The following is a 26449-nucleotide window of genomic DNA, read 5'->3' on the forward strand; positions in this document are numbered from 1 at the left end:
CAACATGGCATCAGTAATAGTGTCAGGGTTTGGTGTCTGTCTATGGGATGGATCACAAGTTGGGCTGGTCACTGGATGACCTTTCCTTCAATCTCTGCTCTATTTTTGTCACTGCAGTTCTTTAAAAAGAAATCATAACTTTTAGAGCAGTTTTAGATTCACTGCAACACAGAATATAAAGTGTGCAGATTTCCTAGGTCGCTCCTGTCTCTACATGCCTTACCTCTCTACACATGTGTAGCCTCCCTGGTTATCAGTATCTCTCATTGGAATAGCAGGGTTACTCTAGATGATTCTACATTAATGGATCATTTTAGCCAAGTTGTTAGCATATATTAGGGTATATTCTTGGATATTTGTTCATTCTTTGGATTTAGATAAATGTATGTTCTTATATTTACAGGGAGTGATTCTATATATATGTGTGTATACACACACACACACACACACACATATATATATATATATATAGAGAGAGAGAAATTCTTACATATGTGTGTTTATATATATATATAATTATTACATATATATGTGTATATATATATATGTAATAAGAAAGAAAGGAATATATATATATTCTTTCTTTCCCTTGGTAACCATTGTGCTATAGATATGTCTTTACCAGAATGTCATATTGCTAAAGCATATATATAAATTTTTAGATTGGCTTCATCAGAAAATTTAAATTTCCTTTGTATGTTTTTATGGCTTGATAGCTTATTTCTAGTGTTAAATAATATTAAATTACCTGAACGTACTATAGCTTCCTAACATAACAAAAAGACATGTTTTTTAAAGATTTATTTATTATTATACATAAGTACACTGTAGCTGACTTCAGATATATCAGAAGAAGATGTCAGATCTCATTACAGGTGGTTGTGAGCCACCATGTGGTTGCTGGGATTTGAACTCAGGGCCTTTGGAAGAGCAGTCGGTGCTCTTACCTGCTGAGCCATCTCGCCAGCCCACAAAAAGACATTTTTGAAACAAAAAGATATATGTATATAAACACACTAGAATACAGCAGCAGTGAGTGTTTTGCTGAAAAAATATACAAGTACTTGAGCCTGGGGACTTTAGGAAGTTGAGTGAGATTCTGAAGGACATCTTGGCTGCTTTCAAGTTCAGCCAGTTAGAATGAGGCTTATGCCAACATGCATGGGGCTTTGTACACAAGTGAGCCTTCCACTCCCTGAGGGAGACCTTGGAAGCTAGGTTGCTTAATCATGTAACAGTTTCAGTCTGTAAGAATTTGCTAAATGCTCCACTATTTTTCATTCCCACCAACAAGAATGAGGGTGCTCTGCATTCATATAGGCTTAGTAAACCCTGTGAGAAATAAAAGGGTGTCTGGAAGTCAAAGATATCAAGACACAACACATGCATGTGCACACGCACTCGTGTGCACACACATGTACTCAAATGCACAAGTGGACACTGATAGTGGTCAGAATACAGACCTTTTAATAGAGATGTGTATAATATATTGCACATATGAAAAAGAAAACTTCTTTTGTTTTGCTCCAATAGGCTACACAAATATCTCTCAAGAAAGAACATGAAGAAAACATATATTTGAAATCTGAAATACTATCCCTTCAAGATGTATCAGGAAAAGCACAGGTGAATCTTTGCTCTCTTTGTCTTAAGATATTAATATTTGTTTTGTTAGAGAATCAAGATTAATTGTCTGATTATATTAATTCATATCTCTTTCATCTAGCTTTTTATTTGCAAGGTGGGCTTCATCTATGAACCACTCTCAAATTAGGTACATTTTGGATTTCCCCACCCAAATTCCTTTGACTCTGTGGTACACAAGGCTAAATGAGTCACAAGTAATACTTTACTTTCTAATTGTATTAGGCCTTTTTCTATGATAAAATACCTGGCAGAGGCAATGTAGGCAGGGACTTAGTGTGGCTCACAGTGAGTGAGGCATGGCAGCAGGAGCTGAAGGCCACATCACACCTACAGCAGGGAGGGGGCAAGAAGTGCTGTCCTCAGCTCACTTCTCCCTCTGACCCAGTGTGGGACCTCAGCCGTGGGATGGTGTCACCCACATTTAATGTGGGCCTCAGTTCACCTTGTCCTGAAAATGTCTCACAGGCGTGTCTAGAGGTTTGCTTCCATGGAATTCTGAAGCCCATCAGGTTGACAACAAGATTATGTATTGGTGGGATGCCCCGTCCCTCCCTCAGCACATTTCTAAGGAGCTCCACAGCAAGGGTTATACGTTAAAGTGGTTGTTCTGTTGAATGGTCTGTGTCAGACAGCACAGTAGACATAATAAATGTTTGTTTGCTGTGAGATTTATGTATGAGCATTTTCTACAAGGAGCTGTGCACAAATGTGACGTATACTTTCTATTAATACATGAATGTATATTGAAAACATTAAAAGGATACACAGGCAAACTGTTTCACAGAGCCCAGGGAAGTGTTTATCACTGAAAGCAACTTTTCTGTTGGCGCAATTTGACTGCAATAATATTAGTGTCATTGTGCTGCTGTGCTTTATAATAAAATGAAATTAAAGAATATCCTCTTATAATCACTACTATTTCTGTTCTGATAGTACTTAACACTTTCCAGACACAATTCTAAGCAGCTTAAATTACTAACAAATTATAATCCTTTCAAGTGCAAGATTAGAACTGATTACTTGTGTTTAGAAGATAAGGAAGCTAATCTATAGAAAGGTTTGCCAACTGAGCTAGCAAAGTGCCAGAGGTTTTTAAGAGGGGTTGTTTTGATTTGTTTTGATTTACGAAATTTGGTTATAAACATGCTAGCTATTTCTTTTTCAAAAATGCACCCTTATTCTCAGTTTATTTTTCACTAAAATATATGCCCCAAACCAGGTTTTGAAGTGCTTACCTGTAACCCCCACACTCTACAGTCAGAGAGCTAGAAGTTCAAGGTCCTCTTTAGCCACCAAAAAGTGTAACCAGCCAATCTCAGCAACAAATAAACAAAAACCCATAAAATCCCTGCCTATTTCACCGTAAAAAACAACTTGAGTGTACATCTGTCACAAGAATATGCATGTGTGGGGCTGAGGTCGGGGACGTAGCACAGTGTAGGGCCAGGCAATTTATGTATTTACAGCACTGAGCGTAATCCAGAACCTCAAAAAGTGCAAATTTCAATATAAGAGAATTATTATCTAACAACTGGTATGTAACGGGGGGGGGGGGTGTCTGAAGGGATTAATCTTGTAAGATTACAATCCATATTTGGCTTTTATAAATATTATCATTGGTGGTGAAAGATCACGGATATTTTATATTATTGGATAAGTAATTCCCAATGTTGATGATAAAGTTTTGTTGATGATAAGATGCTGCATTGTCTGTGTTCTTATCTAGACACTTGCACTGAAATTTCATTCTGTGAAAGTCTTGCTCTGCCTGTCTTATATTCAGAATTGTAAAATGAGTAAAATACCAAATGCCTGCGGCAGCCCAGAAACAAAATCAGTTAATTGGTATTGATCCCTTCCTCTCTCTCTCCATGACTTCCACTTCTGGCAATAGCATCCAAAATACCTTTTGTAATTCTTAAAATATTTTCTCCACCCCCTTCAACTATTTCCTATTTGTTGACAATTTCAGTCATTTATGTAAGGAGCATTGATTGTAACCATTTACCACAACCTCACACCTTTTCTGCTTGTGCCCCCACCCATCTCCCTCCCAACTTAGTGTCCTCCTTTTAAAAATTCTTGTTACCACAGATCCAATTAGTGCTGTCCATATGTGTGTTGGTGTGTGGCTAGCCACTGGGACAGGGAAACCTACCAGCAGCCACAGTTCTCAAAGAAAGTGACTGCTTCTCCTTCACTTCAGTAGCCACCAGCTTCCAATAGCTCCTGGCTGGCTTTATCCTGTACAGGTTATGAGCAGATAAACACAATTCCTGGGATTTGTGCGACAGTCACGCCATGTCCTGAAGTCAGCATCTCACGCCTTTCCTGCACATTTACTACTGGCTTTTCTTCCCTCTGCAAAGTCCTGTGAGCTGTGGATAGTGGGAAGTTGGTATAGATGATCGATCTGTCCACAGCAGAGCACTCAGAGTTACTTGTACTTAGTACTTTGATAAGTTAACATTTCTCTGTATCACCCACTCCTCATTGTGAAAAGAAGCTTCCCTGACCAAGGTTGAGAGCAGCACAAATCTGCGGGTATAAACATAAATATTTAGAATGAAATCTGACTGCATGAACATTTAGCAAAACAACAGCAGTAGGTTTCCTCCTAGGGCCTATTTCCCCAGTTGGGAGATTTAAGCCAGGCTTACAGCTCTAGGCATGGAATCCATCATGTAGAACAGACATAGCCAATCAGAAAGCAGTTGGTTACTTCAGTAACAATAAGCCCTTGTTGCACCAGTGGGCATATAGCATATCTTGTTAGCAGGTCATTATTGTAGCCTGCAGGATCCAGTGCTGGGAAGACAATTGATATCTTTTCTCTCCTAACTGGCTGTTCAACACCTTCTGGAACTCTGAAAGCTAGCTATCAGTGAGAGTTCCCTGTTCAGTTCAGGGTTGATTTTGCTGTTTTACATCCAAAATGAGCACTGTTACAGCAGGCAACCAAGACCAGAGGCAGTAGGATATGTTGTTTGGGTTACCTCTGGGGCTTCCATGATCAATAACTCATAGGAAGGTTTTGAAAGTAGTTTAGACTAATCAAATATTAATTGATAATATGTTAGCTAAATGAGGCTTACATATAGTGGGTTACTGTGAAATCATTAAAAATAATATGTAAATAAAGTAATTATTAGAAAGACATGTGACTTGCTGTATATATTGTCTTAGGTTTTGAATGACCAGCTTTCCAAAAAGTGTTCAGAGCTAACCAGCATGCTTCAGGTTGTTAAAATGGAAAATTCAAGAATTATTGCTGAACATCAAGCTATTTTGAAGGTATTCTTTTGACACTCAAACTTCATTTATTTACTTATTTCTTCTTTCCTCCTTTTTTCTTTCTCTTTCATTCTTTCTTTCTTTCTTTTTTTCTTTCTTTCTTTTTTTTCTTTCTTTCTTTCTTTCAAAACAGTTTCATTTATCGCATGCTGAACTCAGATTCATTATGGAATTAAGATTGACCTAGAGTTATGGTTTTACTACCTCACCCTTCTGCCCCTCTGCCCTCAGCCTCTACTTGACTTATGTACCCCAGCAGACTTGTCTAAAATTCACAATCTTTCTGCCTCAGCCTATAAAATGGTGGGATTGCAGTCTGTTATTATAACCCAGTTGTTATTTTTTCCATTCCACCACCAGTTGTTATTTTTTGATTGGTAGTTTCCTCCTTTTTTGCAAAGATGTGATTTGTCTTTACAATTCAATGGTTTTTTTAATGCTTTCCACACAAATACCACTTTAGGAAAAGTAATTACCTCTTCTTGTATTTATGTAGTAATGACATATAGTTTATATTTATTTTATGTATATGAGAACTTTGCTAGTATGTGTGTGTGTGTGTATATATATATATATATATATATATATATATATATATATATATATATATATATATATATATATATACACACACACACACATACATACATACACAAGCTACATGCCTGCCTGGTGCCAGAGGCCATCAGAAGAAGGCATTAGAGCCCCTCAAATTGGAGTTATGGATGGTTGTCAACCACTGTGTAGGTACTGGGAACTAAACCTAAGTCCTCTGCAAGAGCAGCAAGTGTTGTTGACCACTTAGCCTTTAATAACAGTACACATATAAATGAGTCTCAAATACTTAGTTTCCCCCAAAACATCTGTGACTTGCCATTTTCCTTATAGTATGCTAATAATACTCTTGATTTTTAGCTATTTGAAATTCTGTTCCTTACTTAAAACTGATTTTCATTACAAAACTCGACCATCCCAATAAACACAGATAATTTTTCAAATTCTGGTTCTTGGACACTAAGAAATAGTAGCTCCTATGTGAGAGACTGTTGTTGTTGTTTGTTTGCTTGCTTTGCATATACAAATATGATATTAAGGATTTTACATATGTTACAGCCTCTAATTGTTATAGCTGCTACATGTTATTCTTTTTTTCAATAAGAAATTAAATGAAATATAGTTATGTAATTATAATGTTACAAGGCTTGAAAAACTATTATGGATTTTAGGGAGAAGTATTGCTAATTAGAAAATGGTGAGCCAGAGACATGGTGAAGACAGTAAGTACTCCCATTAGCACAGCACATCTGAGGGCAGTGCAGGAGAACCTCAAAGGAATCCACACCAAACTGCCGAAAATGCTTCTCTCCACAGGCAGTTTGGAGGGAAGGAGAAAAAGGAGATGAAAGGTCTTTTCATGTGATGTTTGGATGGGTTTCTATTGTTTTCATATTTTAAAGTAAAATCATATTGAACTTTTAAAATACTAAAATATTTTAATGTAAATTTTATTTTTGAAAATATATTGACTTTTATGGTTTCACAAAATATGTTCAAGGCTGGTATATAATACTTCCTCATCTTGTCTAGTAGAACTATAAAATGACAGAACTGTAGCCAAAGAGAAGACTGGGTACTCAAACTATCTTATAAAGGCTTATGAAAATGAAACAAATTTTGAAGTGAACCTAGTGACTTTGAACAGTTACTTTGAATATCAACCCATCAACTTGCAAATCAGCATTTCCTACTACTCTCCCAGGTTGAGCAGAAAATGATAACAGAGACATTTCAAGAGCAAAATTTACTGTTAGACGCAGCCCATGCCAGCATCACAGGAGAGCTCCAAGCTGTGCAGAATGAAAAGGCGCAACTCCAGATACACCTGTAAGTAAGCAGTGTCCACATGTGCACCAGTAAGTGGTGTCCCACGTGTGCACCTTTGTTCACTCATAGTAGTTCTCATATTTGTGAGCCAACTCTAGGGATAAAGAATTTTGCTCTTGAGGAACTAGTTTGCTAGAACATTCTGGTAACTGTTGTCAGATGGGAATCATGTTAAGAACATTTACCCCCAGCATCTGTCCCAACAAGGGGAGTAACTGGGACCAGTAGAACCCAGGCACACAGGAACTCTACCAGACCAGTGGCATGGGTTTCTTCCGATTTGTCTGGGCCAGTGCCCTTGGGCACCTACTCCATAGCCAGTCCCACAACGCACAGAGGAAGCTCCATTCCCAGGCACTCTAACATGCCCAGGATCACAGGATCCTAGGAGCTTGATCACAACAGGATCTCAGGGTCCCAGAGGCAGTTTGACTCCCAGGAGCTCAGACACACCCAGGATCTCAGGATCACAGGATCACAGAGACATCTTGACTCCCTTAAAGAAATACAGGATAACACAGGTAAACAGCTAGAAGCCCTTAAAGAGGAAACACAAAAATCCCTTAAAGAATTATAGGAAAACACAAACAAACAGGTGAAGGAAATGAACAAAACCATACAGGATCTAAAAATAGAACTAGAAACAAAGAAATCACAAAGGGAGATAACCCTGGAGTTAGAAAACCTAGGAAGGAGATCAGGAGTCTCAGATGCAAGCATGACCAACAGAATACAAGAGATAGAAGAGAGAATCTCAGGTGCAGAAGATAACATATAAAACATGGACACACCCTTCTGGTCGGCACCAGTACCGGGTCACCTTGGGTGAGGAGTCGGCGGACACCCCTAAGGTCCCAAGAGGACTCTCCATGGAGATCTTAGGACCACCAGTGAGTGGTACACATCTTCTGTTCCATTCCAATCGCACGGGACCAGCATAAGGGAAACAGAAAACACAGCCTGACCAGGGTCACAAGTCCCTTCCGGTCAGCACCAGCACTGGGTCACCTTGGACGCTGAGTCAACGGACACCCCCAAGGTCCCAAGAGGACACTCCACACGATCTTAGGACCACCGGTGAGTGGAACACAACTTCTGTTCCATTCCAATCGCGTGGGACCTGAGATAACATTAGGGAAGCAGTAAACCCTTCCAGTCAGTGCCAGCACTGGGTCACCTCGGCAAGGAGGCAGAGGATACCCCCAAGGTCCCTAGAGTACAGCTTCTGAGGCAGACCCCGTTTTGGGCTCCAGACATCCGGGCACCTTCCCTGCCAGAGGACAGGTGTCCTCCCTGCCCGGAAGGGCTTTGCAGGAGCACCTGGGGAAGCCATCTTGGTTCCCGGATCCCTTTGAGACTAGTCTGCGCAGGTGAGAGTGTGGACTACAGAAGCTAACAGGTTCTGGGACAGGCCCTTCATCTTCTGCCAGGAGGCAGGTCCAAACGCCAGATATCTGTGCATCTTCCCTGCAAGAGGAGACCTTGCTTGCAAAGAGTGCTCAGACCACTGAAACTCAGGAGAGAGCTAATCTCCCAGGTCTGCTGATAGAGGCTAACAGAGTCACCTGAAGAACAAGCTCTTAACAGTGACAACTATAACAACTAACTCCAGAGATTACCAGATGGTGAAAGGCAAATGTAAGAATCATACTAACAGAAACCAAGACGACTCACCATCATCAGAACACAACACTCCCACCTCACCCAGTCCTGGGCACCACAACACACCTGAAAACCTAGACCTGGATTTAAAAGCATATCTCATAATGATGGTAGAGGACATCAAGAAGGACTTTAATAACTCACTTAAAGAAATACAGGAGAACACTGCTAAAGAGTTACAAGTCCTTAAAGAAAACAGGAAAACACAACCAAACAGGTAGAAGTCCTTAAAGAAAAACAGGAAAGCACATACAAACAGGTGATGGAAATGAACAAAACCATACTAGACCTAAAAAGGGAAGTAGACACAATAAAGAAAACCCAAAGTGAGGCAACGCTGGAGATAGAGACTCTAGGAAAGAAATCTGGAACCATAGATGCAAGCATCAGCAACAGAATACAAGAGATGGAAGAGAGAATCTCAGGTCCAGAAGATTCCACAGAGAACATCAGCACAACAATCAAAGAAAATGCAAAATGCAAAAAGATCCTAACTCGAAACATCCAGGATATCCAGGACACAATGAGAAGACCAAACATACGGGTAATAGGAGTAGATGAGAATGAAGATTTTCAACTTAAAGGGCCAGCAAATATCTTCAACAAAATTATAGAAGAAAACTTCCCAAACCTAAAGAAAGAGATGCCCATGAACATACAAGAAGCCTACAGAACTCCAAATAGACTGGACCAGAAAAGAAATTCCTCCCAACACATAATAATGAGAACAACAAATACACTAAATAAAGATAGAATATTAAAAGCAGTAAGGGAAAAAGGTCAAGTAACTTATAAAGGCAGGCCTATTAAAATTACACCAGACTTTTCACCAGAGACTATGAAAACCAGAAGAGCCTGGACAGATGTTATACAGACACTAAGAGAACACAAATGCCAACCCAGACTATTATCCCCAGCCAAACTTTCAATTACCATAGATCGAGAAACCAAAGTATTCGATGACAAAACCAAATTCACACATTATCTTTCCACGAATCCAGCCCTTCAAAGGATAATAACAGAAAAAAACCAATACAAGGACAGAAACCACGTCCTAGAAAAAGCAAGAAAGTAATCCTTCAACAAACCTAAAAGAAGACAGCCACAAGAACAGAATGCCAACTCTAACAACAAAAATAATAGGAAGCAACAATTACTTCTCCTTAATATCTCTTAAAATCAATGGACTCAATTCCCCAATAAAAAGACATAGACTAACAGACTGGCTACACAAACAGGAACCAACATTTTGCTGCTTACAGGATACCCATCTCAGGGAAAAAGACAGACACTACCTCAGAGTGAAAGGCTGGAAAAAAATTTTCCAAGCAAATGGCCTGAAGAAACAAGCTGGAGTAGCGATTCTAATATCAAATGAAATCGACTTCCAACCCAAAGTTGTCAAAAAAGACAAGGAGGGACACTTCAGACTCATCAAAGGTAAAATCCTCCAAGAGCAACTCTCAATTCTGAATATCTATGCTCCAAAAGAAAGGGCAGCCACATTCATTAAAGACACTTTCGTAAAGCTCAAAGCACACATTGCACCTCACACAATAATAGTGGGAGACTTCAACACACCACTATCATCAATGGACTGATCGTGGAAACAGAAACTAAACAGGGACACAGTAAAACAAACAGAAGTTATGAAAAAAAATGGGTTTAACAGATATCTACAGAACATTTTATCCTAAAACAAAGGGATATACCTTCTTCTCAGCACCTCACGGGGCCTTCTCCAAAACTGACCATATAATTGGTCAGAAAACAGGCCTCAAGAGATACAAAAATATTGAAATTGTCCCATACATCCTATAAGATCACCATGGACTAATGCTGATCTTCAATAACAACATAAATAATAGACAGCCAACATTAACATGGAAACTGAACAACAAACTTCTCAATGATACCTTGGTCAAGAAAGGAATAAAGAAAGAAATGAAAGACTTTTTAGAGTTTAATGAAAATGAAGCCACAACATAACCAAACTTATGGGACACAATGAAAGCATTACTAAGAGGAAAACTCATAGCTCTGAGTATCTCCATAAAGTAACTAGAGAGAGCACACAGTAGAGCTTCACAACACACCTAAAAGGTCTAAAACTAAAGTAAGCAAATTCACCCAAAAGGAGTAGATGGCAGGAAATAATCAAACTCAGGGGTGAAACCAACCAAGTGGAAACAGGAAGAACTATTCAAAGAATCAACCAAACGAGGAGCTGTTTCTGTGAGAAAATCAACAAGATAGATAAACCCTTAGCCAGACTTACTAGAGGGCACAGGGACAGCATCCTAATTTAGAAAATCAGAAATGAAAAGTGAGACATAACAACAGATCCTGAAGAAATCCAAAACACCATCAGATCCTTCTACAAAAGGCTATACTCAACAAAACTGGAAAACCTGGACGAAATGGACAAATTTCTAGACAGATACCAGGTACCAAAGTTAATTCATGATCAGGCTAATGATCTAAACAGTCCTATATCCCCTAATGAAATAGAAGCAGTCATTAATAGTCTCCCAACCAAAAAAAGCCCAGGACCAGATGGGTTTAGTGCAGAGTTCTATCAGACCTTCAAAGAAGAACGAATTCCAGTTATGCACAAATTATTCCGCAAAATAGAAGCAGAAGGTACTCTACCCAATTCATTCTGTGAAGCCACAATTACTCTGATACCTAAACCACTGAAAGACCCAACAAAGATAGAGAACTTCAGACCAATTTCCCTTATGAATACCGATGCAAAAATACTCAATAAAATTCTCGCTAACTGAATTCAAGAACACATCAAAACAATCATCCATCCTGACCAAGTAGGTTTTATTCCAGGGATGCAGGGATGGTTTAATATACGAAAATCCATCAATGTAATCCATTATATAAACAAACTCAAAGACAAAAATCACATGATCATCTCCTTAGATGCAGAGAAAGCATTTGACAAAATCCAGCACCTATTCATGATAACAGTCTTGGAAAGACCAGGAATTCAAGGCCCATACCTAAACATGATAAAAGCAATCTACAGCAAACCAGTAGCCAAAATCAAAGTAAATGGTGAGAAACTGGAAGCATTCTCACTAAAATCAAGGACTAGACATGGCTGCCCACTTTTTCCCTATCCATTCAACATTGTACTTGAAGTCATAGCCAGAGAAATTCGACAACAAAAGGAGATCAAGAGGATACAAATTGGAAAAGAAGAAGTCAAAATATCACTTTTTACAGATGATATGATAGTATATATAAGTGACCTTAAAAATTCCACCAGAGAACTCCTAAACATGATAAACAGCTTAGTGAAGTAGCTGGATATAAAATTAACTCAAACAAGTCAATGGCCTTTCTCTGCGCAAAGGACAAACAGGCTGAGAAAGAAATTAGGGAAACAACACCCTTCACAATAGTCACAAATAATATAAAATACCTTGGCGTGACTCTAAGGAAGGGAAAGATCTGTATGATAAGAACTTCAAGTCTCTGAAGAAAGAAATTAAAGAGGATCTCAGAAGATGGACAGATCTCCCATGCTCATGGATTGGCAGGATCAATATAGTAAAAATGGCTATCTTGCCAAAAGCAACCTACAGATTCAATGCAATCCCCATCAAAATTCCAACTCAATTCTTCAACAAATTAGAAAGGGCAATCTGAAAATTCACCTGGAATAACAAAAAACCTAGGATAGCAAAAACTCTTCTCAAGGATAAAAGAACCTCAGGTGGAATCACCATGCCTGACCTAAAGTTGTACTACAGAGCAATTGTGATAAAAACTGCATGGTACTGGTATTGCGACTGACAAGTAGACCAATGGAATAGAATTGAAGACCCAGAAATGAACCCACACACCTATGGTCACTTGATCTTTGACAAGGGAGCTAAAACCATCCAGTGGAAAAAAAAGACAGCATTTTCAACAAATGGTGCTGGCACAACTGGCGGTTATCATGTAGAACAATGCGAATTGTTCCATTCTTATCTCCTTGTATTTAGGTCAAATATAAGTGGATCAAGGAACTCCACAAAAAAACAGAGGCAGTGAAACTTGTAGAGGAGAAAGTGGGGAAAAGCCCCGAAGATAGGGGCACAGGGGAAAAATTCCTAACAGAACAGCATGGCTTGTGCTGTAAGATTGAGAATCAACAAATGGGACCTCATAAAGTTGCAAAGCTTCTGTAAGGCAAAAGACACCATCAATAAGACAAAAAGGCCACCAACAGATTGGGAAAGGATCTTTACCTATCCTAAATCAGAAAGGGGACTAATATCCAATATATATAAAGAACTCAAGAAGGTGGACTCCAGAAAATCAAATAACCCCATTAAAAAATGGGGCTCAGAGCTAAACAAAGAATTCTCACCTGAAGAATACCGAATGGCTGAGAAGCACCTGAAAAAATGTTCAGCATCCTTAATCATCAGGGAAATGCAAATCAAAACAACCATGAGATTCTACCTCTCACCAGTCAGAATGGCTAAGATCAAAAATTCAGGTCACAGCAGATGCAGGCGAAGATGTGGAGAAAGAGGAACACTCCTCCATTGTTGGTGGAGAAAGAGGAACACTCCTCCATTGTTGGTGGGATTGCAAGCTTGTACAACAACTCTGGAAATCAGTCTGGTGGTTCCTCAGAAAATTGGGCATAGTACTACCAGAGGATCCAACAATACCTCTCCTGGGCATGTATCCAGAAAATGTTCCAACCAGTAAGAAGGACACATGCTCCACTATGTTCATAGCAGCCTTATTTATAATAACCAGAAGCTGGAAAGATCCCAGGTGCCCCTCAACAGAGAAATGGATACAGAAAATGTGGTACATTTACACAATGGAGTACTACTCAGCTATTAAAAAGAATGAATTTATGAAATTCCTAGGCAAATGGATGGACCTGGGGGGCATCATCCAGAGTGAGGTAACCCAATCACAAAAGAACTCACATGATATGTACTCACTGATAAGTGGATATTAGCCTAGAAACTTAGAGTACCCAAGATATAGGATACAGTTTGCTAAGCACATGAGACTCAGGAGGAATGAAGACCAGGGTGTGGATGCTTTGCCCCTTCTTAGAATTGGGAGCAGAATGCCCATGGAGGGAGTTGCAGAGACTAAGTTTGGAGCTGAGATGAAGGGGTGGTCTGTCTAGAGACTGCCATGTCTGGGGATCCATTCCATAATCAGCCTCCAAACGCTGACACCATTGCATACACTAGCGGGATTTTGCTGAAAGGACCCTGATATAGCTGTCTCTTGTGAGACTATGCTGGGGCCTGGCAAACACAGAAGTGGATGCTCATAGTCAGCTATTGGATGGAACACAGGGCCCCCAATGGAGGAGCTAGAGAGAGTACCCAAGGAACTGAGATGGATCTGCAACCCTATGGGTGGAACAACAATATGAACTAACCAGTGCTCCCCAGAAGCTCGTGTCTCTAGCTACATATGTATCAGAGGATGGCCTGGTCGGCAATCAGTGGAAAGAGAGTCCCACTGATCGTGCAGACTTTATATGCCTCAGTGCAGGGGAATGCCAGGGCCGGGAAGTGGGAGTGGGTGGGTGGGGAAGTGGGTTGGGGAGGGTGTGGGGGACTTTTGGGATAGCACTGGAGATGTGAATGAAGAAAGTACCTAATTAAAAAAAATATTCAGGTCAAATCAAAAAAAAAAAAAAAAGGAAACATATAATCTCCAAAAAACAAAAACAAAAAACAAACAAACAAACAAACAAAAAAACATGGACACAACAGTCAAAACACAAATAGCAAAAAGCTCCTAACCCAAAATATCCAGGAAATCTAGGACACAATGAAAAGACCAAACCTAAGTATGATAGGTATAGAAGAGATTGAATATTCCCAACTTAAAGGGCCAGTATATATCTTCAACAAAATTATAGAAGAAAACTTCCCTAACCTAAAAAAAGAGATGCCCATGAACGTACAGAACTCCAAATCAACTGGACCAGAAAAAAGATTCTTCCCATCACATAATAATCACAACACCAAATGCACTAAACAAAGAATGAATTTTAAAAGTGGTAAGGGAAAAAGGTCAAGTAATATGTAAAGGCAGTCCTATCAGAATTACACTAGACTTCTCACCAGACTATAAAAGCTAGAAGATCCTAGGCAGATGTCATACAGACTCTAAGAGAACACAAATGCCAGCCCAGGCTACTATACCCAGCAAAACTGTCAATTACCATAGACAGAGAAACCAGGATATTCTATGACAAAACCAAATTTACACAATATCTTTCCACAAATCCAGCCCTACAGAGGATAATAAATGGGAAACCCCAGCACAAGTAGCAAAACTACACTCTAGAAAAAGCTAGAAAGTAATCCTCAGCAAACACACACAAACATAATTCCACCTCTAACAACAAAACTAACAGGGAGTAACAATCACTTTTCCTTAATATCTCCTAATATGAAGATTAATATTACCAACTTATCTGCATCGATTGAAATTAAAAAATATTGAGGAATTAGAAATGTGTTAGATGTTACCCTGTGGTCTCTCTAATTTGGTAAATGTAGAAATAGGTCCAATAATGTACAATCAATATACATACTCTGCTTGTTTGTACATGGCAGGGTCATGTTGTGTGCCACATAATGGTCTTGAAATCATGCTTCTAATATCTCAGTCTTTCTATTAGTAGAATTGTTTATTTGATGTTTTTACACTATATTATGGTTTTCAGAACAGCTTACATATTTCAAAATTATTTGTACAGCCAAACGAAAAATAGACAATTAATTTGGGAGGTGGCTTGTAAGAGAACAACAAAGTATGAGACTGAATGTTTTGCTAGATAGTTATAATTATTGTATCAATTTTGAAGAAGAGGACCTTACAAGTTACTCTTTTTTTTGAGATGAATGCTTTTCAAAACTATCATAGCCAATGAACCAGAATCTTACCCTCACCTAATGTCTGTGCCACCCTCCAAGCAGAGCCATTGTTCATTGAAACAGTTGGTGAATGACTTCATGGATAGACCATCTCAATACACACACCATTTCTTAGATGAATGTAGCCTGTTCCCTGTGGGCTAAGAATGAAGACAATCACTCAAGTCAAATAGCTTTGACCATAGCAGGAAATCTGTATCTAAATAATCGAGCCTACAAATCATTCCTTGTGCAACAGAACTGTCAACTCTTAGCTTAGCTTCTATGGAGGTAAAATCCTTTGATGATGTCAGGGACATTGAAGTACAGCCTTATTACAATGAACTCCAATGTCTAAAAATTGTTCTTATTTTGGGTTTGTACCACAGTAAGAGCCAAGATTTAAAGCTCTACTAAAAACAAAACAAACAAGCAAGCAAGAAGACTTTGTTTATTTATGTTCATTGAATAACATGTCCACCATTTTTAAGATTGGTATAAAAATATATATTGTGTTGACTATAATAAAAAAAATAAAACGGAAGAAAGAAGGGGAGGGGCTGTTGGGGCTGGAGAGATGGCTCAGCAGGGAAGGATTTCTGTGCATCCAGTTTAGTTTCTAGCACCATGAATTGCATGTGACTCCAACTCTAGTGGAACTGATATTTCCTTACACATACATACCTCTAAAAACTCTTGGTATCTGTCCTGTTGTCAGTTTATTTTTAAACTTATTGGGTTATTTTTATCCTACAGTTAAAACTTGTTATCATTAGAAAATCCAATAAATTAGTAAACTTGAAAATTAATCATTTCTAAATGAAAAAAAAAAAAAAAGAACATTTACTCTCTGGCCTAGTAGGACTTAGCTAATTTGATGACTCTTTATTCTTGCTCCAGAGACCATTTAATCCTTGAGCACAATCAGTGTCTTCAGAAATCACAGGAGGCTGAGAAGAGGACAGTGGTCCAAAAAGAACTTCTGGAATCAACTATTGCAAGACTACAAGGTGAACTGAAAGCATCATTGCAGGAGAAGAAGTCTCTGCTGGAGAAGAATGAGTGGTTTCAGAGGGAGGTAGGTAGGAGCAGGCTTCCCTTCTAGTTGAGATACAGAATGATGTTTCAAGGTGAGAACAGAAGCAAAACTGTGTTTTAATAGTTTGTCAGATGTACCAGTAAAGAAATGTGCATTCTCCAGCATGTAAAGTAGTCTAGGCCAAATAGTAACAGTATGCTCTTCCCACATCACTCGTGTCAATGGATAATTTACACATCCTTCTCTTAGTTACAGGGTCAGAATTTAAAAACCCATTTGCCCTAAAGGAGCAGGAGACCAAAAGTTAACAGGACACAGCCTTGTCTTAGAGGTCAGAGGAAAGAGAGAGAATCTGACATACAGGCGTGTCTTTTGAACTGCAGGGCTATTTGTAAAGTCTGCTCTGCCTCAGAGATTCCCTGTTGACCCCTTTTCTGAGAGGATGTACTATCTCTGCAGTGTAGGTATTAATTGGCATATAGGATATTGTCATCTGCTATAGTAGAACCTGCGTCTTCTAGAAGTTGATCCGTTTCTTTTTTTCCCCCTCGGCAGGTTAATAAAACAGAAAAAGAAGTAGCCAAAGAAAAATGCAATTTGGAAAAAGAATTAGCTGAAAGCAAGGTATTCACATTTCATTTTTGATGATCATTTTATTTTGTTTGTTCTGTATCACTGCCTACTGCATCTGCTTATTTTAATGAGTAGGGTATTTACCCATGGTCAAGATGGGACACAAAGCTGGTGTCACTTAAGCTTTCTAGGGCATTTGGGAGAAGTTGCTCATTGAGCCATATGGGATTTGCCTCCATAAGCTATCACTGCCTCTGGTCCTAGAGTTCATTGAGTACTTCAGCCACAAGTCCCCTGAGACTGGGCTAATGGGTCTAGAAGAGGCAGAGGAGTAGTTGCTGACTCTGCCTATTTTAGATATAATAGCAAGCTGGATTTTGTATCATAAGTGCCTGTGAATACCTGCCACTTCATCTTACATTTTTTCTTTAGTTGGTTACATTATATTTGTACATCCTTATGGGGTAGCTTACAAGTAATTTGATATGTGGTAGTGAGCACTTCCACATCCTCATGTTAGTGATTTTTATAGGTTGTAGATTCCATACTCTAGACAGCTTGAAGAATCTCACATATTGTACTAAGCAGTGGTTATACTCTGCTGTCAAAAACTAGGATTAGCCCCTCCCTCTCCACACACCTGTGTTGTGGTAACTCTTATTTACCTCCATGCCGTTCCTGCTTCTCATTTCTCTTTAGTCTTTAATAATCACTAGTCTATTCAGTTCTTCTATAAGATTGATTCTAGTTTTTATGAGTGAGTACAGACAAGTAATCTGCGTCTGGCTTCTTTCAATTAACATATATGACTTGCATTGATCTTCTTGCCTATCCTCATGATAATATGAGTCTTTTTGGGGGGGAGGGAAGGTTTCAAGACAGGATTTCTCTGTATAGTCCTGGCTGTCCTGGAACTCATTCTGTAGACCAGGCTGGCCTCGAACTCAGAAATCCTCCTACCTCTGCCTCCCAAGTGCTGGGATTAAAGGAGTGCGCCACGACTGCCCGGCTGATAATATGAGTCTTAATAACAATAGTTTCTTTGGACATTAAGATTCATGAGTCTAATTTTAAATGGTTTTGGTTGTTTTGAGTCTGCATTTCCATATGAACTTTTAGGATGAACATTTTCAGTTTTGTGAGAAAGGACAGCTGCAGTTTTGATGGACTGTGCAGTAACTCTATACATTAATTTGGGGAACATTACAGTTTTAATACAACATTCCTTTCTTTGTCATGTATAAATTGATTAGAACTTGTGCTGCAGTGTTGAGGTGGGTACAGGCACCTTGTGCTGTACAATTCTGGTAAGCTCCTCTCATGCAAATGAGAAAATGCCCTTATACATTTAGTTTTGGGGAAATTTTTGTTATAATACTAATTTGAATTTTGACAAATGTTTTATCTGGAAATATTGAAGTGATCTTAAGGATCATGTCCTTTATTTTACTATTATATATTACATTATTTGATTTCAAATGCTTTTTTTTCCAAAAGTTGCCTTATATCCCTTAGATACATTCCACTTGGTCCTGTAATACACACCTCTTTGTAAGTTGTGGGTTGGCTGGTTGAGTTTTTTAAATCTGTTCATAAGATATATTATTCTTTATTTTTATTTTTGTGTATGTTAACTTTGATTTTGGTGTCAAGATAATATTAGCCTCTTAAAATTATCTGGTAAATCATATTTTTGGCTAAGATTTTTTGAGGGGTTTGTATCAGTTCTTCAGTAAGTGTTCTTGTAGTATTTATTAGTGAAGCCATCATGTTACAGTCTTTGCTTTGTGGGAAAATTTTCTTGTTTTTCTGCTTTATATTACTACTGATTCAACCTTCTGTTGATGATCTCTTCAGAGTCCCCCCCTCTGTCTCTCTCTCTCTCTCTCTCTTTCTCTGTCTCTATCTCTGTCTCTCTGTCTGTCTCTCTCTGTTTCTCTCTCTCTCTCTCTCTCTCTCTCTCTCTCTCTCTCTGTGTGTGTGTGTGTGTGTGTGTGTGTTTCTGTTTGAATGTGTTTAAACCGATATGTTCTTTCTCGGAATGTGCTCATTCCATCTAGGGTGCCTAGCTTGTTAGCACACAGTTGTTCTGAGCTCATACATGTTTATTTCATAAGACTAGCAGGAATGTTCTCTATTTCACTACTATTTAGTAATTTGTTTCTTCTGTGTTTTCCCTTAGTTAGTCTAGCTACCTGCTTTTTGCTTTCAGTTATTTTCCTGTACTTTAATTTGTGCTCTACTATTTATGATTGTACTCTGTTTGCTTTATGTTTAGCTTGTTTGTTGATTTCTAGCTTAAGTTTTAGTTTTATTAATTTTAATGTTGTTATATTGTAGTTAAGAACATACTTTAGATGATTTTGGCCCTTTCCAATTTATTGATAGTTGCTTCATGACCTAGCTTATCATAGAGATTGTTCCATGTATACTTGGAGGAGTTCTTCTCTTCAGTCTCTTAGTTAATAGTATTTCTCATGTGTCTCTTGTCTAATTGTCCTGTTGCGTGTTATGCGTGGGAAATTTGAAAACCCTGTTTGCTGTTTATTTTTCTATTTAATTCTGTTCTCTTTGGCTTCATATATATTTTGTTATATGAATATATAGCTATATAAATATCAAAGTACATTTTGATGGTTAATACTATTTGGGAAGCATACATATTCTAGTAGTAACTAACAGTTCTCTACTGAATGAACTTAAGGCCTGTTCAACACAAAGGCAATCATACCTCACAGTGGAAACCTAGCCAAGTATGGTATTCTTTTGAAGATACAATTGTATCAGGTAGAGGTGGTTGTTTTTGATAATTTTTATTTGAGTTTTCCTAAAGTCATAGATCAATGTTGAGTTTTTAAAATGTATATTTGTATTTACATGGTCATATGGTTTATCTGATACAGTGCATTGATGTGCTGAATTATACTGGTAGTAAATTGTATATATTATCAGGATAAACTTCACCTACCTCTTATTTATACTTTATATATTCCCAGATTAATTTTGACAATATTTTGTGGATTTTTTTTATCTATTACACACAAGCTTGAAATGATAAACAAATACCATATACTAGAAAGAGCATAACTAACAGTAAAGATGACTTATTTACTTCTTTCAATAACAACTAGAAAAGAAATAGAGGTTGTAAGAAGCGGTAGGTAAAAACTCACAGGGACCATGGCAGTACATTCAGGCCTGCACAAGTTCAAGCCAGATGGCCCCAGCACTGAGAGGGGAAGTGGTCACAGCCCTACACACCCTTAACCAAGAAACTATGTGAAATTGATATCTTCTGGCAAAATAAAAATTAGTTTTCTCCAAAGGAGTTTCACTGAATATATTAGCCACACTCGGGGAAAGGGTCCCACGCCCAGGAGTAGTTGGCCAACACAAAAGAACAAAACAAACTCGATGGTGTTTTTTGTAGACTTGCCTCATGATACTTTGCTTGGGCATTTATTGTTGTATTGGTTTTCTGCTTGTATATTTTGGCTTATGTTTTGTGGAGGGTTCTTATGTGTGTTTCTTTTTTTGTTTGTTTTTAAGAAAGAAGGGCATGGAGTTAGGTGGATGAGGAGGTGGGAAGATCTGGGAGAAGCTGGGGAGGGGAAAAGCATGATAAGAATATAACACGTGAGAAGATTTTTTAAATAAAGTAAAAGTTGAAAGAAAATAAAAATAACTAGTTTTGAACATTCTAAAGCTGCCAAACAAGACTCATCAAAACACCACTCTTTGAGACAGGAAATGTGAGCATAGACTCCCTTCCAATTTTCAATTCAACTGTTATTTTAAAATAAGACTTTTTTTTAAATAATTTCTTTTCTCCTTTTGTTTTCAAAGGAAGACATTAATGTGTTGAATCAAAACCTGCAGACTCTAATGGAAGAAAATAAGCATCTAACAAATAAAATGGCTTCCCTTGAACATCACAAAGCCACTTCTGACTACCAAGGGGTGGGTATAAAAAGGTCAGTCTAGAGGAGGCAATTGGGACAGCTCTAAGTGATTGTCACCAGGGATCAATAATACTGACAAACAGAAATGGACTTGATGTTTTAACATACTTTCTTTTACATAAATAATGAGAAAGAAACTTAAGTTTCTTACCTGTTTTCCCCCATTAAGCAATCAGTAATAAGTGTGATTTCTAAAAGCTGCTTGCCAAGGTCAGTGCATTACAAATATATGGTGCTCATCCTTACAGCATCTTCAGGTGAAGAGGACTTAGAGATGGTCATTCTCTGAGCTAATAGTCTTTTCATGTGGCTGGACTTCTGGAGAGTGAGTAATGCTGTTTTAGGACCTGCAAGGGATTCTTTAGATGTCACAGAAGAGCCTGATGTGTTCCTTTCAATCTAAGATTAGTTTTCTACTAAGCCTCGTCATAAATTGCTTATTACTTCAACGCTGAAGAATTACATAGTCTAAATCTTATGTCTTTGTGGCTTTTGAGTCCGACTTTCTTGCTATCCATTTTGCCTGTGAAAGATAACATTTAATCTCTTAGAGCCTCATTTTGTTAATCTATCAAAATGAGGATAATGGTACCACTGCTATAAAAGTATTTGAGGATTAAGTTAATACTTGTAGAGCGTGAGGCAGATGGTTTTAAGTTCTTAGTTTCCAAGGTGTCACAGACAGTGGGAAGTCTGGCAGTACCTATTGGGATAACAAAACCCATTAATTGTGATTCCTGCTATGATCTTGCTCCAAGATTAAATATTCAGTCATGTCCTTTGCCTACTGTCCAGGCCTCTGCTTGGTTTGTCTAGTTATCTGTAAGGCCACATCTGCCTGCCCAATTTCCTGAGCCCACTGACACTGTCAAGTCTATGGACTCTTTCTACTAGTGATCTTGATACATCTTATCAGTTATTTGCTTAGTATTAATTCTTTCCTGTTCTTCCTGCTCCCTGTTGTTTAATGTCTCATAGTGATAACTTATACCTCAGTTGTGGCTTGAGTTTTGTGTCTACCTAGAATCTTTTCCATCAAACCATCACAGAGTGTTTCAGTGGGACATAAGAGTTTAAGCTATAAAGCTGGGCTGTCAGGATTTGTTTTTAGCAGTTTTGCACTTTCATTAAAATTATTGCTAGCCAATGCTAGCAATGCATTTTTGTTTGTTGGGACTTAAACTTAAAAGTATTAATTAGGGGTAACTTGTAGTATGATTTCTTACTGGCCTTTAGAGATATACTTTGGGAGTATACTGCATCACATCACAGACTTCATATTAAAGCCTGATCTTACCAGGTTCTCAGGATTGCAGGATTTAGTGTCAAGTGCCCATCGTAAAGCTTAGCATGCAGTGCGCATGAATAAATATTACTATTATTTTCCCCCATATTGCCTAATTTTAGCTTGCCCTGGTTTGTTTTTTCTATTGCTGTGACAAAACAGTATGACCAAAAGCAACTTGAGGAAGAAAGGAGTTTATTTCACCTTAACACTTTACAGTCCACCATGAAAAGAAGTCAGGGTAGGAGCCTGGAGGTGGGAACTGATGCAGAGACCAAGGAGTGCTGCTTATGGGTTTGCTCAGTCTGCTTCCTCATACAACCCAGGGCCATCTCCTCAGGTGGCACCGCCCCCAGGGAACTGAGACTTCCAACATCAATCATTAACCAAGAATGCCCTATGCCTTCAGTCTAGTTATATAAAAGCATTTTCTCAATTAAGCTTCTTTCTTCCTAAATGTCACACTGACGAAAAAAAAAAAAAAAAAAAAAAACCCTAAATGCCACAGAGGTTTATTTCTGCCATTTCAGTCTTTAGCAGTGTTAGAATTAAGCCAATTACTACCTGTGCTTACCTACAGAGGAGCCACAGGAAGAAAGGGCCTCAGGTAGGAAGGTTGCTGTTCCTGACACCAGGCTGAGTGGCAGGCTTCTCCACTTCCCTTGGATTTTTAATATACATTTCTAAATGGCAGCACCAGATATAAATAAAATTATCTATGCATGTAGGACTTTGATGAAATAAAGTTAAATAATCAAATATATTATCACCTTTAATTTTTTTTTACTGGAAATAGATTCTTCTGTCACAAAATATATCTTGATTAGTTTCTCTTCCCTTTCCTCCTCCCAGTTCCTCCCCAACCTCTCCTCACATCATGATCTACTCCCTTCTGTCTTTCATTAGAAAAAAGAAAAGCAGGCTTCCAAGAGATATTAAAATACAACAAAATAAAATATAATAAGATAAAGTAAAAATTACAACATCAAAGTTGGACAGAACAAACCAACAGAAAAAAAAAAAAGAGGCCAGGAGAAGGCATAAGAATCATACATCCACTTGTTTGCAAAAATCAGGAACCCCATTAAAATGCTGAACTGGAAGCTATAATATATATGCAGAGAACCTGGTGCAGACCTGTGCAGTCCTGCTGCATGCCTTCAGTCTTTGGGAGTTCATATGAGTGTTGCTCATGTTGGTTCAGAGGGCTTTGGTTTTGTTTTTTTTTTTGGTTTGTGTGTGTGTGTTTATGTGTGTCCTCCATTACTTCTGGCTCTTCCACTCTTTCTTCCTCCCCTTCAGAAGGGTTTCCTGAGTTTGAGGGTAGAGATTTGGTGATGACATCCCATGTAGGGCTGGCTGATTGTTCCAAGGTGTCTTATTCTCTACATAATGTGTGTCTGTGGGGCTCTGTGTTTGTTCTCATTTGCTACAGGGGGACATTTCGAGGACGCTAGTCAGCCTTATGTCCAAGACTAATATTTTATTTTCAACCTGTATCATTTTTTTAAATAAATGTATACTTATAAAAACAGCATTACAATAGTCTAATATCTCTAGTTTTAAAATTCTTTAATAGCTTTTGTTAACTTTCAATCTCAAAAGATGATTTTTAAAGCTGCGATGCAGCTCAGTGGATAGTGCTCTTGCCTAATGTGTACAAGGCTCTAGGTTTAGTTTCCAGAACTGTAAGAAAATATCCTAGAGCCAGGCATGGTGGTACACACCTTTAATCCCAGCACTTGGGAGGCAGAGGCAGGTGAATTTCTGAGTTCGAGGGCAGCCTCGACTGCAGAGTGAGTTCCAGGACAGCCAAGGCTACACAGAGAAACCCTTTTTCGAAAAACCAATATAATAATAATAATATCCTAGAAAACAATTTCTGGGTGTTTGTATCAACTTTCCATCATTGTGTAACATGCCCTACAATACTGTCAATATAAAGAATTATTTGAGTTCATAGTTTTGGCTGTTTCCATGACTAGTTGGATTGTGGCTTTTGAGCCTTTGTAAAGCAGAACAACCTTGTAGGGGGTGTGTGGTGAGGAGCTACTGTCCTCTGAAAAGATAGAAAGCAGGCTCCATAACCTTGTTCAAACGGCACACCACAGTGGTCTAGTACACTTCCACTTGGCCTCGTCTCTTAGAGGTTCTGATGCCTGTGGCTAGTAACCATGCCTTACACATTCTTTGTTGGGCACATTTCAGAGCTGAGCTGTGGAACTGGTTATCCTTGCTAACTTATCTTTCTTAAAGTAATTTTTTTAAAGATTACTTCTTGATTTTCTAAGTACTACTGCTTTTGTGTGTCTAAAACCATATTCTAACAGACTAAAAATTTTAATATTTGTAAACTGTATATTCTAACAGACTACAAACTAGTATTCTGCCAGGCTTGGTGGCGCACGCCTTTAATCCCAGCACTCGGGAGGCAGAGGCAGGCAGATTCCTGAGTTCGAGGCCAGCCTGGTCTACAAAGTGAGTTCCAGGACAGCCAGGGCTATACAGAGAAACCCTGTCTCAAAAAACCAAAAAAAAAACAAAAAAAAAAACAAAAACAAAAACAAAAACAAAAAACTAGTATTCTAAAAACTTTTGTGAGTCAAAAACTATATATTGTAACAGAAACTATCATTTTTCTTTGTATGCTATTTGTCAAGTGATTCTCCAGTTTTGTTTTGATCTGTTTATAATACCAAGGTTATCTAAGCAAATGCTAATTTCATTTGTGTTCTTCACATGGCAGAGTCTGAGGTGTAGATTCATTTGGGTAATGTCTAATTTATATTCTTCCATTATTTAAAGTGCAGGAACAATTTAGTAGCCTGTAAACAAGAATTTAAATAAGCACCTAACATCTTTTATTAATTTTTAAAAATTAAAATGTAATTACCTCAGTCTTTCACTTCCTTTTCTTCCCTTCCAACCCCTTCCATGTGCCCTCCCTCAGACCCCACACATCCTCTCAAATTGATAACCTTTTGTCCTTTGATTATTAATGTTTCATCAGTCTCTCTGTCGGTGGCCAGCTCCAGTGGGGGGTTTCTTCTTTCTTGTCAGTTCTTCTTGAGGCGGCCGAAGGGGTAGAGCATCAGCAGGGTAAGACTTTGTCTTATGAGATTCAGGGGTAAGACTTTTCTCTTACGAGATATTTAGGGTTGCTATATTATAAAAAGTTTACTTATCTAAGTTACTATGCTATTGTAGCTGACCTGCCTTCTGTGATCCTCTGAGGCCAGAAACTGCAATTTCTGGCACTTAGCACCTCATCCTAAAACAGCAGGAGATTAAGTAAAGGATTAATTGCTAGAGCCTTGTCTCAATTGTCCAGATGCCTTTTACGTGTAGGGCTAGGAGGAAGTTTGGAGCAATAAACTTCTATTGAACCAGGAGAAGAGAGTAACACTCGCAGAAGGAAAGACTTTTACTTAAGCGAATATGCATAATCTCACATAAATTCATATACAGATTCATGCATGCTCATTTATTCATTTATACATTTCCATTAAAACTCAGTTGGGCCCAGCTTGCATGCATTCTCACAATTATATACTTACACACTCATCCATACTTATATATGCATGTGGAGCAAAAGAAAATGAGCTCCAATCTTTATTGCATAGAGAAAAGGCTTCTACCCTTTTAATGCTAAATGAATTAAACCCATGTTGGTTTGTTGCTTTATAATAAGACTAAGCCTGCCTTGTCCTTACCATGGGACCTGTTCTGCCCCATGGTAAGGAGAAGCCTGCCTGTTCCTTCTACTCTCTGCAGTGTCTTCTTTTTTCCTCTTTCCCTCTGCATTCTGCATGCACATTGCTCTCTTAGTATTTTAAGTTACCGATAGTTTCTAAATTATTTCACTCTGCATTCTTCCTCTAATCTTGCTCTCTCCTCCTGCTCTGATGTCACAATAATGCTCTAACTCTCAATGCCCTTTCTCCCAATGCTGTGCCTATACTTCTAAGTTCTTGAGTTCAGTTTTGTCTAAAAAGTGTTCTGTCTAAAAACTTCCCCTCAGCTCAGTTACTCTCTCACATCAGTTCTCACCTCCATTCTTCTGAGTTCAGTTCTGACTCTTCTCTTGTCCTCAGCACTTAAAACATCTTTCAGAAAACATGATTACATGTTACAGAGTTCATCACAAGTTCACACAAAAATCAAATCATAAATTGAAATAGAAGTT

The 26449-nt window shown here is 38.3% G+C and overlaps 1 protein-coding gene across 17 annotated transcripts in view; it reads left to right on the forward strand.

Moving 5' to 3' along the window:
- Ccdc150 (coiled-coil domain containing 150) overlaps positions 1–26449 on the forward strand; it is a 118067-nt gene that overhangs the window by 33341 nt on the left and 58277 nt on the right. For 14 of the 17 annotated variants that reach the window (XR_001778458.1, XR_001778457.1, XM_017312896.1 and 11 more), the window contains 6 exons: positions 1534–1626; positions 4834–4941; positions 6701–6825; positions 16305–16482; positions 16999–17067; positions 20863–20976. Coding sequence is in view for 15 of the 17 variants with exons in the window: in XM_017312896.1 (XP_017168385.1) it covers positions 1534–1626; positions 4834–4941; positions 6701–6825; positions 16305–16482; positions 16999–17067; positions 20863–20976 (687 nt within the window). In the remaining 2 variants the exon portion in view is untranslated. Of the gene's footprint in view, positions 1–1533; positions 1627–4833; positions 4942–6700; positions 6826–16304; positions 16483–16998; positions 17068–20862; positions 20991–26449 lie in introns of all 17 variants that reach the window. The other 3 variants (XM_006496341.2, XM_017312918.1, XM_017312916.1) reach the window with 1 other exon arrangement.

This window comes from Mus musculus, chromosome 1, assembly GCF_000001635.26.
Source record: "Mus musculus strain C57BL/6J chromosome 1, GRCm38.p6 C57BL/6J".
NCBI lineage: Eukaryota > Metazoa > Chordata > Mammalia > Rodentia > Muridae > Mus > Mus musculus.